This window comes from Saccopteryx leptura, chromosome 5 (genome assembly GCF_036850995.1).
Source record: "Saccopteryx leptura isolate mSacLep1 chromosome 5, mSacLep1_pri_phased_curated, whole genome shotgun sequence".
Classification (NCBI taxonomy): domain Eukaryota; kingdom Metazoa; phylum Chordata; class Mammalia; order Chiroptera; family Emballonuridae; genus Saccopteryx; species Saccopteryx leptura.
The window spans coordinates 206383835-206398824 of NC_089507.1; the positions used below are offsets into that span (position 1 = coordinate 206383835).

The 14990-nt window shown below is 54.5% G+C and overlaps 1 protein-coding gene across 13 annotated transcripts in view; it reads left to right on the plus strand.

Moving 5' to 3' along the window:
* The first annotated feature begins 6207 nt into the window (after positions 1-6207).
* The window catches only part of PTPRT (protein tyrosine phosphatase receptor type T), a 966224-nt gene continuing 957441 nt past the window's right edge, over positions 6208-14990 (plus strand). For 12 of the 13 annotated variants that reach the window (XM_066387766.1, XM_066387770.1, XM_066387767.1 and 9 more), the window contains exon 1: positions 6208-6357. In XM_066387766.1, coding sequence (XP_066243863.1) covers positions 6270-6357 — 88 coding nt within the window. In that variant the 5' untranslated portion in view covers positions 6208-6269. The remainder of the gene's footprint in view (positions 6358-14990) is intronic. The other variant, XM_066387779.1, reaches the window with a different exon arrangement.

A 14990-nucleotide genomic window follows, 5' to 3' on the forward strand; every position in this document is an offset into this window, starting at 1 on the left:
TAATTCTATTTTCACTGGGCCCCAAGTGGGAAAAGGTTGGAAAGCAGCGGGGTAAGGAATAGAGGATGATGCCGACCAAGAGCACGCCGCCATCCACACCAGAGTCGCTCGGAAGTGTCCGCGGACTTTCTCCGCGTCGCCAGAGAGAGGAGCCAGCTCTGAAGCAGTGTTGGGTTAGCGTAGGGGACACCTTTCTAACCACAGGACCTCACCCTGAAAACAATTCCTTTGTAAGAAGTCCTGCTTATGGACACGGCAACATCACTGGATAGTACGTGTTATTACAGAACCAAATGGTTGGCTCATAAGTCACACTTGAAAAATACTTACGGTTTCCAAGTTGCATTTGGGTTATTTATAATTGTGTGTCTTGACAGACAGCATTAATGTTCCTGCCATAAAAACATTATTCAAGCCAGAACCACTGGCTCTGACAGCGTCCGTGGTGTGTGTGCAGAGACACTCTGCTAATAGAAAGGTTAACTTGTAGTTGTGAATTATTGATGGTTGCTTGTTACTAATTTTTTTTTTCCTCAGAAAGGAGGAAATAATTAATGAAGAGATCATTGCCAATGTGTCTGACATCTATTAATGGTTTCATCTTGCAACCAGATTAAAAGAGACAGCTGGTCCATGAATTTATGTGTGGAGACAGCTCCAAATGTGCTGACGACTCGGTGGGAGGGCGGGGCCGCCAGGCAGGGGGGCCTGTGCCTGGGGTGAGGGGGCCTCTCCCGGCTGGCTGGCCTTCATCAAAGGGCTCTCGAGGCTGTGCTGCAGAGGGGCCAGGCAGCCAGTGGGCTCCAGCTCCCCTGACACCGTCCCCACGGGAGCCCCTAGCGCCTTCACTGGGCCGGTCATTCACTGGCTTTTCCTCCACGGGTGTTATGGATCAGTGGTTTTCACCTTGAACCTGCATCAGAATCCCCTGGGAGGCTGGTTAAAACACAGATTCCTGGGCGCCCACCTCCAGCATTTCTGATTCAGCAAGTCAGGGGTGGGGCCTGAACATCTGCATTGCTAACGCGTTCCCACGTGAGAAACTTGCATTTCTAATATGTTCCCAGGTGATCCTGGTGCAAGGATCACACTTGGAGAACCAGTTTGAGACCAGCGATTATCAGACTGTGTGTGGGAGAGGGGACCAGCACAGTGATTTCGTAGAGGGCAAGGCAGTAACCATTTCCCTCATGCTGGGCCAGCCGGACTCCGTGGCAATCACTTGACTCTGCCTCTGTAGTGCAGAGAGCAGCCATTGGCAGTATATAAACACATACGCAGGGTGTGGTCCAATAAAACTTTATTTATAAAAAACAGGAGGTGGGCCAGGTTCGGCCCACCAGAAGTAGTTTGCTGACTTCTGTTCAAGATCAGCAAGGTCGAACAGAACATTCTAGGCAAGGCAGCAGTTTGAGAAGCACGACCTGACAGAATTTCTTGTGGCGATGGAACTGTTCTACATCTGTGCTCCCCAATATGGCAGCTACCAGCCTCCCAGGGCTACTGAGCACCTGAAATGTGGCTAGCGAGACTAAAAGCTGAATTTCTAAATTTTTAAATTTAAATGGCCAGGGGCGCCCTGCTTCACACTTAGAAGACAGAAGGCTCTGATGGAGGGGCCATTCCTTTGGCCCCCTCCTGGCACAGGGTCTTTGTCCTTTTTGAGCCTCAGTTTCCTCCTGCGTAAGATAGGAATAAAAACATCAGCGATAGCACCCAGTTTTCCCCATGGCGGCGGAGCGAGGCACTGTGGCCCAGGAAGTCTTCCTCCGACCCCGTGTTTTGCTCCCCAGTGGAGGGCTGACTAGCCCTGGGGACAGGGGAGAGGCTGGTGAGATCCATGGAGGCCGCTTCTGCCTCCCCCGGTCCTTTAATGCCCTTCTCTTCGTCCACGGCACTGTAAGGCCCACAAGGGCCAAGACCACGCCTGCTGTGAGAGCTGCCAGCCCTCGGCCCGGCCATCCCTGGCACGTGGAAGACAGCCAGCTCGCCCGTAGAAAGGACGGCCCGAGTTTCAGGCTTGCCTTAAAAGTGTGCTGGGGGCCCTGGCCGGTTGGCTCAGCGGTAGAGTGTCGGCCTGGCGTGCGGGGGACCCGGGTTCGATTCCCGGCCAGGGCACATAGGAGAAGCGCCCTTTGCTTCTCCACCCCCCACCCCCTCCTTCCTCTCTGTCTCTCTCTTCCCCTCCTGCAGCCGAGGCTCCATTGGAGCAGAGATGGCCCAGGCGCTGGGGATGGCTCCTTGGCCTCTGCCCCAGGCGCTGGAGTGGCTCTGGTCACCGCAGAGCGACGCCCCGGAGGGGCAGAGCATCGCCCCCTGGTGGGCAGAGCGTCGCCCCTGGTGGGCGTGCCAGGTGGATCCCGGTCGGGTGCATGCGGGAGTCTGTCTGACTGTCTCTCCCCGTTTCCAGCTTCAGAAAAAGAAAAAAAAAAAAAAAAGTGTGCTGGGTTTAAGAGGTCTGCAGCTAAAGTGTCCGAACACCCCTCCACCTCATGGCTGAAAGGGAAGCCACTGTGCAGGTAGGGAAACTGAGGCCCAGAAAGATCTTGACACAGGTTCCAAAGGGTTAAGGGCAGAGTCACCCCAAGGACAACGGGCTGTCTTCTCGCACCCTCTCCGGGGTCACAGAGCTCACCCAGGCCCCGCCTCCTTGCTCCAGCGCCCACGCTGAGCCCAGCCCTGAGCCCCCCAGGCTGATGGGGGGCAGACTGGCCAGCAGCCCCTCTTTTCTAATTAGCACGGGGCTCCTGTGAATGAAGGTGAGCCGTGCTGCTGTCACTCTCCCCTCCCCAAGAAGCCAGTTCCCACGGGGCCTGGCTTGAGGCATCTGTGTGAAGTGCTCAGGTGCTCTCTGAGAACTCGGGCCTGTGGAGCAGACGAAGGAGGGAAAGCACATCCCCACAGTGACCAGCCCGGGGGGCCTTCAAGGCAACAGGCCTTGGGCAGGAAGTGCTTCTTGGCCTTGAGGACCAGTGTGAGTGTACCAGGGCGACGCAGGGAAGGGCCCTTCAGACAGAGGAGACAGCAGGTGCAAGAGCTCGGCAGTGTGACCAGGTGCCAGGGTCCTGCTGGACAGCGGGGAGAGCAGGTGCTCCTGAAGGAGTAGAGGGGCGCTTTCTGGGTGTGGAGCGTGGCCTGGAAGGCACAGGGGGCCCTGGGTGTGGGGCGCGGCCTGGAAGGCACAGGGGGCCCTGGGTGTGGGGCGCGGCCTGGAAGCACAGGGGGCCCTGGGTGTGGGGCGCGGCCTGGAAGCACAGGGGCCCTGGGTGTGGGGCGCGGCCTGGAAGCACAGGGGGCCCTGGGTGTGGGGCGCGGCCTGGAAGCACAGGGGGCCCTGGGTGTGGGGCGCGGCCTGGAAGCACAGGGGGCCCTGGGTGTGGCCTGGAAGCACAGGGGGCCCTGGGTGTGGGGCGCGGCCTGGAAGGCACAGGGGGCCCTGGGTGTGGGGCGCGGCCTGGAAGCACAGGGGGCCCTGGGTGTGGGGCGCGGCCTGGAAGCACAGGGGCCCTGGGTGTGGGGCGCGGCCTGGAAGCACAGGGGGCCCTGGGTGTGGGGCGCGGCCTGGAAGCACAGGGGGCCCTGGGTGTGGGGGGGCACGGGGCCCTGGTTCACCCTGGGCAGGTGCAGCGTGGAGCGAGGTCTGGCACTGGTCCTGTTCCCCAGCTGGGACACCTCTGAAATGGAGCCTTTCTCAGGGCCTCATCAACCGCATTGAGACCTGGGAGTTTTGTGGGCAGCGACATAACATAAACAGAGGAGGGCTCAGACGGGGGCAGGGGCCTGGGCCCTAAAGACACCTGAGAACTGCTCTTTCACACTTTTCAGAAAGCTTAAGAGGGAGTGGGGACAAGTTAGAAGTGTGACACCAAGCTCCTTAGTGGCTTAGAAAACTGCTCTCCTGGGTTGTCCCCTGGGCTCAGCCATGCCCAGGGTCACGGGTCATGGGCTGGGGTCAGGCCTCCTCTCAGGCTTCGGGTGAGGGTTAGGAAAGGCCTGCAGTTTACTCTGAGCGATCTTCCCATTCCTCATGTCCCGAGGCCGTTCATCTCTGCCTCCCCGGAGGCTCGCACAGAATAAGACACAAGATTAAGAGCTCTGTAAGTATTTGTAGAATTATTAAGAATCTCTGAAGCAGCCTGTGCAAGGTCCCACTCAAACCCCCACCATACCCACCTGTGGAATCCCACTTTCCCCAGACAGGGGTCTGGCAAGCAGGACTTTGAGAAGCCTCCTTAGCTGTCCTTTTGTATTTTTCTGAAGCTGGAAACGGGAGAGACAGTCAGACAGACTCCCGCATGCGCCCGACCGGTATCCACCCGGCACGCCCACCAGGGGCGATGCTCTGCCCACCAGGGGGCGATGCTCTGCCCCTCCGGGGTGTCGCTCTGCTGCGACCAGAGCCACTCTAGCGCCTGGGGCAGAGGCCAAGGAGCCATCCCCAGCGCCCGGGCCATCTTTGCTCCAATGGAGCCTTGGCTGCGGGAGGGGAAGAGAGAGACAGAGAGGAAGGAGGGGGTGGGGGGTGGAGAAGCAAATGGGCGCTTCTCCTATGTGCCCTGGCCGGGAATCGAACCCGGGTCCCCCGCACGCCAGGCCGATGCTCTACCGCTGAGCCAACTGGCCAGGGCCCCTAGCTGTCCTTTTGTGGGGGACATACTGGCTATTCCAATAGGCTAGTCCCAGCCCTTCACCTTTTGAAGGTCGTGGCCATTGTGGGAACCAGGCTGGTGGGAGCTTGTGCCTATTACAAATGCGAGGTAAGGGGACTTAATGGGTCCCCATTCAAGGGGACTGTTCCACTCCACCTAGTGGGAACTGGGGAAGAGAGGCCCTGGGTTCTCCACCGTAGCAACTCAATCTAGAGCCTGTGGTTCCCACTGCTGGAAACACTGGCCGTACCTGAGACTCCTACTTTCTTCCCAAAGTCTGTGCAATCCAATTCTTGGAATGCCAAGGAGGGTGAGGGTGGAGGGTCTTGCTGTGCTGAAGCAGAAGGAGGAGGAGGGCTTTGACCAGACTCACAGTGTGACTCCCTTGAACATTGCCCAGTGTCCCTGCTGCGCTTGGCCCAGCAGCCCAGGCCCCCAGCCAGGACCCAGGAGACCCCTGCTCCCAGGAGCGCAGAGTCTCAGCCTCTGGGGCTGCAAGGGACAGCTTTGACTCTGATCTACGGTTTTCAGCCCCAACCAGATCTTTGTTCAGACCGAGAAGAAAAAGGAAAAGCTACGGGGTTCTGTCTCCGGAGAAAGGGAAGGGGAAAGGCAGCGAGAGACAGGGAGGCCTCTGCTGTCTTTGCCCCTCCAGCTTGGGGGTGGGGACAAGGGAGGGATGTAGGTGAATAAGAGGGATACCTTGGGCGGCTGAGCAGGTGGGGGCGTGGGGTGATAGCGACGCGGTCAGCCATGAGCCCAGAAGAGTGCGTGTGCGTGCGTGCGTGTGTGTGTGTGTGTGTGTGTGTGTGTGTGTGCAGTGTGGTGGGGGCGGAGTTGTCGACTCTTAGATGAAATTCTCATCTCAGGGCGTGCCTAAGACCCTCGCCCGCAGATACCTGACCCAGTTTAGGGCAGATGCCCCTTCCCTACCCCTGTTCACCTGTCCCCCTTTCCACCCTGACCGCCCCCCCCCCCCCCCCCCCCCCCCCCCCCCCCGCTACTCACCTGTTCTACTCCGAGTTCAAACGGGGGCTCCTTCTTTCCTCCTCCCTCCGCCCCCGCTACCTGCGCCCCAGCCGTGCAGATAAATCTTGGCTGCGAGGCGCGGCGCCGGGCGAAGAGGCGAGGACCCCGTGGGTCGTGTGGGTGCGGGTGTGGATGCGGGGGGGAAGAATGTGTGTGGGCGCGGGACTGTGCGAGAGGCCCCGAGCCGGCCAACCCCGCTGAGGGTGAGCGGGGGAGCCCGCGTGTGCCTGCCGCGGGCTTGTGCCAGGCGCGGGCGTGCGCGCGAGGGTGTGTGCGCGGCCGAGGCGGAGCGGCCGGGCAGGCGGCGGTGGCGGCGGCGGCGGCGGCGGCGTTAGGACTCGGGGGACGCCGCCCCCCGTCCCCCGCCCCCCGCCCCCCGCGTCCCGCCCCCGCCCAGCCTCCTGCCTCAGTTCGCGCGGCGCCTCGGCTTCAAGCGCAGCGGCGCCGGCTCGGGAAGCCCAGCGGAGCCAGCCGGGCGCCCAGGGCGCGCACAGCCCGCGGCTGCGCGGGCGATGCGGGGCCGCCCCGCGCCCGCCTCAGTCCCGGCCCCGGCCCCGGCGGAGAGGGGCTGAGCCGCCTGCCGCCGCCCGGATGGCGAGCCTCGCCGCGCTCGCCCTCAGCCTGCTCCTGCGGCTGCAGCTGCCGCCGCTGCCCGGCGCCCGGGCACAGAGCGCCGCAGGTGAGTGCGTCCGCGCGGCTCCCCGCTCCTCCCCGGGGCGCTCGGACACCTCCGCGGGACCCTCGGCGGAGAAAGTTGTGCGGGCTCGCGGGGGGCTCGCGTCCCGGTGGCCGGAGCCCGAGTCCCGACCTCCAGACGCGGGCAGCCGCGTCCAGGCGCGCCGGGCCGGCGTGCTCGGCTCCTGGCGTCCCGCGACGGCCCGCGTTTGGCGAAGTTCCCCGCTTCACTTTCTGGCCGCCTCCCCTCCCACCTCCAGGGCTGGAGTAACTTTCCGCGGTTGTTGCGAATATTTCCACTTGCTGCCTCCCACTTGTCGGAATCTGTCATTTGAGTGTTTGGGGCGAAATGAAAAGCGGCAGCGACTCCCGGCGTGGAGCGTTCTCGCCCCGGCAGCTTCTCGCGCAGCGCGCACTTTCCGTGGGGCGGACTGGTTGCCAGCAGGCCGAGGCTGCCAGGGTGGTGGCTTTTCTTTTCTCCCGTAATATGCAGGAAGCTGTAGACTACCTCTAGACGCGCTGCGCCCTTAAGCGGGTCCTTAAGCAAGCGCTGAGGGCACCAGTGGAGGTGTTTGTGTTAACGACCGAGCGAGCAAACCCTCTCTCTACCTCCAGTTTTTTATCCGGAGCAAATGAGCACACCTGTTAAAGGCCCTTCAGGCAGAGTGGCTTTAAGCTGTGAGCATGTCTGCTCCTGAAAAGTTTGGGGGACACATTTGGGTTTGACCATGGGGCGGAGGTGAGCAGAATCAGTTCTCAGCCTGTGTGTGTGTGTGGGGGGGGGGGGGGTTGTCCTGGCATGTTCTTGATGGTAAGGTTGGCATGCACAGGAGACCCCCCTCACACACACGATTTGGGGGAGCTTACCACCAAACCCCACCGCAGCAGCTCCCAACCCTGAACCCCCAAAAGAGCAGTGGAAGGGAAGGATTGAAGGGAGGAAGTGGCGAAGGTGTGCTTCCAAGTTCAAAATCACCTTGAAGTGTATTAGCACCAGTTGGCTTTCGCGTGACCACACCGAGCAGAGGTCGCTGGGACCACAGGGACAGGCTGAGAGATACGCAGCTGGGACTTGGTTAGGAAAGGCACGTTTTGGATGGTTGGACTACCAGCGGTGCCCATTTTATTATCACGCTGAGAGAAAGAAAGCAAAAAGGAAAAGAGGAAGACAAGAAAGGTGCTTTGGGGTGCTTTAAAACACGCTGCTTCTGAGGTTAAGAACCGCTGGAGTGACGTTCTGTTGGAAATGCACTGGCGTCTGTCTGCCTTGCTCCAAACGGAAGTGGGAGCTGAACGTGGGACTTCTGTGAAGGGACAGCCTGTTTCCGTGGCTGAGAAGTTAGGCGCCTAGGACACTTCTTGTGAGGCGTGTGAAGCTGAGAGGTCGGATTAGCAAGGGAGATAAGAGGGACAACCACAATACCATTCTAAAGATGGTGCTGACTTCTTGTTTTTCTGGGTTTGGGTCTGCGTTAGGTGTGAGAGGGGAGAGAAAGGAGGATGCTAGCGACAGTCCTGAGGACTCGGGCATGATTCGTAACTTAGATTTTCCTATCCTCCAAGCCCTGGCCAGCCTGGCTCACATTGATAGCACTCACGTTCCCGCGGCAAAAACAATATGAAAAATATTCCACTGCGGGTCTCAATCTGTTCTTGGATAGCGGGTGGTAAAACCTTACCTATTTAGGGATCAGTCCAGGGCTGAAAGCATGCCGGCTCCGGAGGCTCCCACCAGGTGGCGCTCGCCCACAACTGTTAAAATGCAAATCTGGTTGCTTTCATCTCAGGAATAGAACTTCTTTTCAATTTTTAAATGAGTAATGTGTTTATTCAGCAGCCTTTTGTTAAAACATTTAGAGAAGTGTGAGGAGCAAGCACCTTTTCTTTGTTTGCTGTTTGGAACACATGGGAAAGAAAAGCAATCGTGGAGTACAGTTTGGGAAGAAGTCTACTGTTAAGTCACCATATGTTTCTTTCGGTTTTACCTGAGCTGGGAGGCTTCTGCAAACCGAGTATAGCATATACTTAGCAAGTGACTGTATTTGTTCCAAGGGCTCCTTAAACGAGTGAGATTAGGATGTGCTGGAGACTTGATGTATGCTAAGCCTCGCTCATTTGCAAAAACGGGGTTTTTCTGTATATATCTATTTTTTTCGGGTTTAATGCTAACTAGATCATTTAAATTAGATTATCTTTTTTCCCACGTTCCCTCATGAACATCTGCTTTTGTAAATGCAGGAATGCAGCAAATGTTGACTTTTAAAAATGGACTGATATTCTTACTTTTTTTTTCCCTAAATGCATACATTGCGGGCATCCCCATCTAGCGCAAATACAACAGTAGCTTGGTGTCCTTTAAACTACCTTATTTAAAAACTTTCATCAAGTTTGGGTAAAGAATACACTTTACAATTCAGCGGTGCACTCTCCATATTCTCTTAATATGAAAATTCCCAGTCTGGAAAGCAATTTCAAATCTGTAAGCTGACGTTCAGGACACAGTTGGGGTGATACGTTTGGCTGTAACGTGTTGGCCACGGGGTCCAAGAGTCAGTGGTGGAGGCCTGTCATGAGAAGGCAGTTTTTCCCTTTTGCTCAGAGATGTGTTTTTGAAATCAGCCTGTTAGGAGTGTGGCAAACCGTGATTTAGGATGGAGTGAGAGGGAAACAGATGAACAGATGAGGGTGACAGGTCTGTTGACTACTGGGTTTCAGCCCTCAGACCTTGAGAGCAAAAATGGATCCTAGAGGGAGGGGGCTGACTTGAGATGGGGGCTGTTAGCCATGTGGTCCTTGAACTCAGTCACCATTGCCAGGCACCACTGGGGAACCATTAGCAGCACTGTCAGATTTTACTTCCCGCCCAGGTTTGCGCGATTTGTTTCCTAATAAAAGAACAATTAATGCACAAACCTGGCTTGAATCCTGTTTTAGCAACAATCGCAAACGCTTTCATAGTGAAAGCAGACCATCTTATGGGGTCACCCCCCCACCTTCCTCCTCTTCCATTTAATATCTTCTTGCTGTTCCCTGCCCCCCTGCCCCCCTGCCCAGGCCTGGAAGGGCAGGACTCCTGCCGGTTCCGAGCTGCCAGCTGAGAGGCATCCATTCTAGTAAGTAGCGTAACTGTCACCTTTCAGAGCCATGATCACAGGGCATTACAGCATTGTTCTTTTAAGCACAGGATACTCCCATGACTCTCCGACAGTGTGTTGCTGTGGAAACAAGAGCAATGCCATGTAGGCGGTGGGCCCTTGATAAATATTTATTGGTGACGATGAAGAGATGGCAGCTTCGCATCTGGTGGCGAACGGCAACGAAGGGCCAGGGAGTTGAAGTCGCGAGGCAGTCTGACTTAGGGGATGTGAGGATGAGCTTTGGCATCTGAAGTCTCCAGTGTGAACCCTGCCACCGTTTCTCTCCAGCTCTGTCAGCCTGGGCGAGTCATTTCCCTTCTCGGAGCCCCAGCTCCTCATCAGTAGAGAGAGGGTAGTGATAGCCGCCTCACTGGACCTGGTGGAGGCTAACGATGGCGGTGTGTGCAGAGAGAGCAGGAGGCTGGTGCAGGGCAGGACTGGATCCTCCCGGAGAGCCTGGTCCGTTCCCGGCTTGGCGTCGGTGCACGTACACAGGCCCAGGGAGCCTCGGCGGCGAGCTCGGTTAGGAGTTGCCAGTTGGCTGGCCGGGTTTTGGTGATGGTTTCTAGTTTTTCTTCTTGCCCGAGGTTGATTCCCTGCCACCACTTTTAGAAAGAGATTTCAAATGGAATATTCTAACAGGTGACAGACGCACTAACAATGTGGCCATTTAAGGGTTTAGAGCAGTGGTAGTCAACCTGGTCCCTACCGCCCACTAGGAGGCGTTCCAGCTTTCATGGGGGGCGGTAGCGGAGCAACCAAAGTATAAATAAAAGGATAGATTTAACTATAGTAAGTTGTTTTATAAAGATTTATTCTGCCAAACTTAGCAAAAATCCAACAAAGTACTTGGCAAGTAATTATTATTATATGCTTTAACTTGTTGTAACTCTGCTTTAGATATTTTATGAAGTAAAGTTACTTCCCTACTTTATAAATCACCGTTACTGTGGAACCGGTGGGCGGTTAGAAAATGTTACTACTAACAGAGATACAGAAGTGGGCGGTAGGTATAAAAAGGTTGACTACCCCTGGTTTAGATAGTTGCTGTTTTACATATGTTTCTGGACCTAAGAGCTGATAAGAAGCCACATGGTTCTGCATTGTAACGGGAAAGGGTTTGGGTTTGTCCCTCCTCCCTTCCTGCCCCCTTCCTCTTCCAGTCTTCCCTGCCTCGGATGTCCTGCCCCCTCATTCGTTTCCATCTCTCACCTGAAAATCCAGTGCACGGCCCTCTGGGGCAGTGGGGGAAAGGTGTTTTGTGCACTTGATAAACAAGCAAAGAATGAGCAAACGTAGAGAGGGTGGTGGCATTCCAAAACAGAAAGAAAGAAAGAAAAAAGAAAGCTATGAGATTATTGAAAATAAACCATGTCCGACAAGTGTAATAGCATTTGCAAGCACATTACTGACTAGGGGCTAGGAGGCAACGCCATGCAGATATTAGAAAGTGGTTAGAGTGTCTCTCGGATCTTGCAACAGGGAGTCGAGTTGGTTTGGAGAGGAAGCAAGCCATGGATTTTGTTTCTGGATGAGTAACAGTCAGATGCAGCCAGGGGGGCGGGAGTGATCTCTACTAGTGTTGTGTCCAGGGGGGTCAGGGGGACCCGCTGGGGTCGTGGGATTCAGAATTTGGTTTGGGCTTGCTGGACACTTTGATTAGCCTGGAAAAGGGAGAAATCAACGTGATAATGTCATTTATTTGTTACCTGTTAGTAAGAGTTTCCGGTACTAAAGAGGATACGGAGGGACCCAGGCAGTGAGGAGTCTAGGCCTGTGGTGGTGAGAAACAGAGGTCCTCTGGCCTGTGGTGACCCAGCGGGCAGCACTACCTGACTTGGCCCATCCCAGGTATTTACACAGACAGCGGCTGCTCTGCAGCCCCACCGAGTCCTCCATCGGGCCGGTGGACAACTGGTACACGGACGTGACCCATTGTGTTACAAACTTATTTTCATTTCACACACACAGCCGCCGGTGCGTGAGTGGAATAGATATATATATACAGCCTTCCCAATTTCTGAAACATTCAGCTTAAAATTTCTATCTGATGTTGGAGGGACTAAATAAAGGGTGGTGATGCCGCTTTGGCGAGCAGTCTGGCAGTTTTTTTAAAAAAGTTAAGCATACCCTCGCCGTAGGGTCCAGCAGTTCCACTTGTAGGAACGTACCCGACAGGAACTTGGAAACACTCTTGTCTACACAAAGACACACGTGTGAATGTTCACAGCAACGTTGTTCACAGTAGCCACCGAATTGGAGATGGAGGCAAGACCAGTGACCATCAACTGGTGACTCCATCCCATGGAAAAGGACGCTCTCGGAGATGTCTGAAAGGGCGCTCTATCTATATCTCCCATGGATAGATGCTACAGCCTGGCACGAACTTCAAAAGGCATTATGCTAAGCGAGAGAGGCCAGATGCAAAAGACGACATGTTAACATGAAATATTCAGAGAAGGGAAACCCCTAGAGACCAGAAGCAGCACCCTGGTTGCCTGGGGCTGGGCACAGGAGCAGGGATTTATAGAGAAAAGATTTCCAAGTGACAGCCTTGAAAACTGGAAGGTGGTGTTGGTTGTGCAACTATATAAATCCTGGCTCCCGGCCGATGATGTGTGTCCCTGATAAGTTACGTCTCTGTTCGGAACCCATATTTCTGCAGCTGTAAAAGTGGGCGGGGCAACGGCTTGGTGCTGCTGGAGCCAGGGATAACTCCTGTAAACTTACAGCTCTTCCTGGCACAAAACGGCCGCTTGGTAAAGAGCGTTACTGTGACTTAACGCTTTGTGAGTTTCCAAGAGACTTTGTTGCGTTTCTTATTTGAAAGGCATTAATTTTTGGTTGTTTTCCCTGAGCTCTTTAGACTGTGAATTAAAATCAATGAACGAACACTTGAAAAAGTTTAAGACGATCACGTTTTGGAAGGGATCTGAGCAATTAGGTGGCTTTGTTCACTGTCAAGTTGTGGATATCGAAACGGCCTCTTTGAGCGCTACCTCGGCCGTGTCTATTAAAATTAAAGATGTGCCCTCTTGCGCCTGGATTGTTTTGGTCTTGTATGGATTGGTGGGGGCTGGGGGGAGAAAACAGACCATTCATTCGTTTTCTTTCTCGTTAAGCCAAGGATGTAGACGTTTAACAGAAGAAGTGAGGCTTCCCTGCTCAGGAGCCGAGGGAGAATTGCTTCCACGGCTTCCAGAGGTGAGAAAAGAGCTCAGCACCTGCATTTTTTCTGCCTTTGTGAGGGGCTTCCATCAACACCTGGGAAGAACACCACCCTGTTCGTCCATATCCTGTTCTTAGAAAGAGGTGTCTTAACCTCGAACTTTCTCGGCATCTTCTAGGTGAGGACGCAGTGCTGTCGCCTGCATTCCCAGCGCCAGCTTCTCAGGACCCTGGAGAGCCTGTTTCAGATCACCCCAATTTCGCCTTACCCCTCTTTTATGCCACTGGTTTTGAAATACCAATCATCAGATAGATCACAAATCCATTTCTCTTGGTCCTCCCATGACTCACGGGGTTGGTTTTATAGTCCCTCTGACATCTCCGTCCTGCATGTGACTCTTTGGAACGGAACATGAATTAATGGGCTCCCCACGCCAGCAAGGAGAACTTTTTAAAGAGCGCTTGATGTTTGATCATCATGATCGGAGCGGCCTTGGAAGGTCTGGCCCGGCTTCAGCTGGCTAAGATCACGGCTTCATTTTGTGGCTCAAATGATCACAGGCTGGTCGGGCCGGATTCTTCACCACTTTTAGACATCTTCGAGAGCGCCCTTATTTTTCTGTGACAGTGAGGATCTCCGGGCTCACGTCTGGGTTTTCTGTCACAAACGTAGTCAGTTTTTTTTTTTTTTTTAAAGAGCTCTGATTTCTTTTTTGTGGCGACATCAGAAACTGAGGTGCACATTGTGGTGGTTCTGGAGCACAACAGAGTAAACAGGGACCACTAGTGAGGTCAGGGATAGGAAAAGAAAGATATTTAAAACAGCATGCGCCCTGGCCGGTTGGCTCAGCAGTAGAGCGTCGGCCTAGCGTGCAGAGGACCCGGGTTCGATTCCCGGCCAGGGCACACAGGAGAAGCGCCCATTTGCTTCTCCACCCCTCCGCCGCGCCTTCCTCTCTGTCTCTCTCTTCCCCTCCCGCAGCCAAGGCTCCATTGGAGCAAAGATGGCCCGGGCGCTGGGGATGGCTCTGTGGCCTCTGCCTCAGGCGCTAGAGTGGCTCTGGTCGCAACATGGCGACGCCCAGGATGGGCAGAGCATCGCCCCCTGGTGGGCAGAGCGTCGCCCCTGGTGGGCGTGCCGGGTGGATCCCGGTCGGACGCATGCGGGAGTCTGTCTGACTGTCTCTCCCTGTTTCCAGCTTCAGAAAAATGAAAAAAAAAAAAAAAAAAAAAAGCTAAAACAGCATGCATTTATGACCATTTCTCTCTTGGATTTCTTAGAAGTTGATTTGCCTACACAAGAATGTGTTCTAATTAAATACATTTTTGGACATCGTCATACTATGTACTTCAGTCGGAGGTGTGCTTAGAAGTTGATGTCGCCCTTTCTTTGTCTTAAGTATCTTGGCGTTGACCCCTACGTGTGTGGGTCCTCTCATCTGCTGGTGTGTCCTGGGCACCCAACTTTCTGAAAAGTAGAGAGAGACGAGTTCTCATCTCCCTCTAAGGGAACTGAGTTAGTTATCGATTGCTGTGTAACAAGTTATCCCCTCAAACGTAGCGGCTTTGTTTTCTCATCGTTTCTGGGTGTGGCAGTCGTGGGGTTCTCTGGCTCTGGGTCAGTCACAGGATGCAATCAGGTGTCAGCTGGGGCTCGGATGGGGAAGGACCTACTTCCAAGCTCACTCACAGGGCTGTTGGGAGGATTTCGTTGTTGGTTTAAGGGCCTCCATTCCTCATGATCTGTTGGCTAGAAGCTGCCAGATGGGCCGCCCCATGACCCCATGTCAGCTGGCTTCACCAGAGTAGACATTTGAAAGGGCAGAAGAGAGCGTGAGCTAGACAGAAGTCAGTCTTTCGTAACTAAATTTTGGGAGTGATAGCCCACCAGGTTTGCCCTGTTCTGTTTTTAGAAGGAAGTCATAGGTCCAGATCACACTCAAGGGGAGGGTGTCAGAGGGGTTTGAATACTGCCAAGTGGGGATCCCCGGAGCCATTTCAAGAGCTGCCTGTCACAGGAACCTCAGAGAACAGACAAGTGTCAGACAACCTCGTGTCTTGGAGGAAAAATGCAAATATAACTTTTAAAGTGTGTCCAGATCTTTTAATTCTTTTTATTATTTTGGGCACGCATGTCAGCTCAGTGTCGAGCTTCTGCTCTTTAAAGGCCTTTGAAAGAGAGATTTACTGTCTCAGAATTCAATGCGTGCAGATCTTAAAAAAAAAAAGTTAATTAGGAATGTCAGGAAAGTAAAAATGAATTAATGCAAAGATCCATGAGAAAACTTTTCAAACTTTACTCGAAAAGTTGAAGGGCTATAATGTTTCCGTA